The sequence below is a fragment of the Rhagoletis zephyria genome, unplaced genomic scaffold (genome assembly GCF_001687245.7).
Source record: "Rhagoletis zephyria isolate East Lansing unplaced genomic scaffold, Rhagoletis_zephyria_1.1 Rzeph_scaffold_01230, whole genome shotgun sequence".
NCBI lineage: Eukaryota > Metazoa > Arthropoda > Insecta > Diptera > Tephritidae > Rhagoletis > Rhagoletis zephyria.
In genome coordinates, this window is record NW_016158314.1 from 12,659 (window position 1) to 14,338 (window position 1,680).

General features: G+C 39.0%; 1 protein-coding gene across 3 annotated transcripts in view; it reads right to left on the bottom strand.

The window, feature by feature from the left end:
* LOC108363268 (serine/threonine-protein phosphatase 4 regulatory subunit 3-like) overlaps nt 1-1,680 on the bottom strand; it is a 30,290-nt gene that overhangs the window by 8,950 nt on the left and 19,660 nt on the right. For all 3 annotated transcript variants that reach the window (XM_017616566.1, XM_017616568.1, XM_017616567.1), the window contains exons 6-8: nt 638-1,576; nt 375-552; nt 35-290 (exon numbers count right to left, since the gene is read on the bottom strand). In XM_017616566.1, the coding sequence (XP_017472055.1) occupies nt 35-290; nt 375-552; nt 638-1,576 (1,373 nt within the window). The remainder of the gene's footprint in view (nt 1-34; nt 291-374; nt 553-637; nt 1,577-1,680) is intronic.

Here is a 1,680-nt window from a genome sequence, read left to right on the forward strand (position 1 = left end):
TTACGGTATTTGAACATTGTTCCACATTACTTACCTATTATAAAACTCGTCTTTAAGTGCAATAATTTTCCTTAAAAGTCTAAGTGCGCCAAGTACGAGGAACGTATGTGTGCTTTTCATCAGTACAAGTATTCTCTTTAGGAGATCCTTTTGTATGATAAAGTTTTTAATATGATAAGTATGATGTTCCACACAAAATGACAATATATCCAAGACAATGCCAAGCAATTGTGCGGTTTGGTAGTCTTCACTATCTGGACGATCACCGATTGTGTTAACAAGCAGGGGAGCTGGGCAACATGACAAAATGAAAGCAATTAGTTTAGTTACCTCTGTATTTAGTTGTAATCATTATGAGTGCTCCTTCCACTTACCAATCAGCGTTTGTATGCTATGCTTGTAGAAAAAATTCAAAAAGTCTGCCTTTTCAGTTAGCATACTTTCTGGCTCCAATAAAATTTTAATAATGCCCATTAATTGCACTGCAACTCCAAGCTCTGGCTCTGAATCGCTTAACATTTGTTCAATAGCTATGTTCAACAGCATACGATCCTATGCAATACAAAGAACAAGCACGAGGTATAAGTGAATTAGCGTGCTTAAATTTATAACTTATAATTTTATGTAAGCAACTTACCCCCTCTGTGCGGCTGACCTGCTGTAGTGTGTAATTGCGCACCACTAACGGTGAGAACTCCACAATCGCTGTAAGTATATCGATTGAAGCTGCCTTCGTCTTTTCATCGTTCATTACCAATGTGATCTCGAGTGCTTGCAATATTCCTAAGCAAGTGAGTGTCTTATAGAAAGAGTCTTTGCCCTGTGGTTGTAGGTTCTGTGCATAGTTGCAAAATTCCTTTAGGAATAGCACAATATCGCGACGCTTGGCATCGCTGGTGCTCGGATCTGTTAAAAGTGTAAACATATCGACCAGGAAGCGCTCATCCTCTTGTATAAGTGTTACGATTTCCACTTTGTTAAAGAATATAAAACTGGATAGCGTGTTCAACATGTTGTCTTCGACAAACACTGACGGCGTTGGCAATATAATATCTTGTATGTATTGTACACGGAACGTTTGGTGAATTTTAGCGAGCAGATCTTGATTTTTAATCGGTACTGCTTCGCGGAACTTGGCCCATTGTTTTAAATACTGACGATGCTTCTTTGGTTGGGTGGAACTCGGATCATATTCTAGGCAGCCAACCACATCGAAAATAGTATCTTCGGCAAACATAATTTCGAACAATGCATTTTTGTTTAATAGAAATATGTTCTTGAAAATTTCGAAGAGGTGATGCAACCCCTCGGTATTGTCGAGATCCTCGCAAACATGGAACAGATTTAGCAACTTCTTAATATAGTTTTCCGATTCTAAAGCCATGGAAAGTTTCTCCTTTCGTAAAGGTGTTGTTAAACAATTCTGTATGGTCTCGGAAATCTCTTCCAGACGCGCCAGTTCACATGGGGGCAACTCTATGGGCGGTGCCGTGTCTGACATATCTTCGAAGCGCTCATCCTCGGATTCTTCAACGATATCTTGCGTTATCTCAACCGAAGGATCCTTACCTTGAACCTTTAATGACACAATTATGGATTTTGGGCGTATAATAGCAATCAAAGCCAAGTTTACAATACAAAACAATAGAATATTCAAAAACTACAGACCACACCGAATAG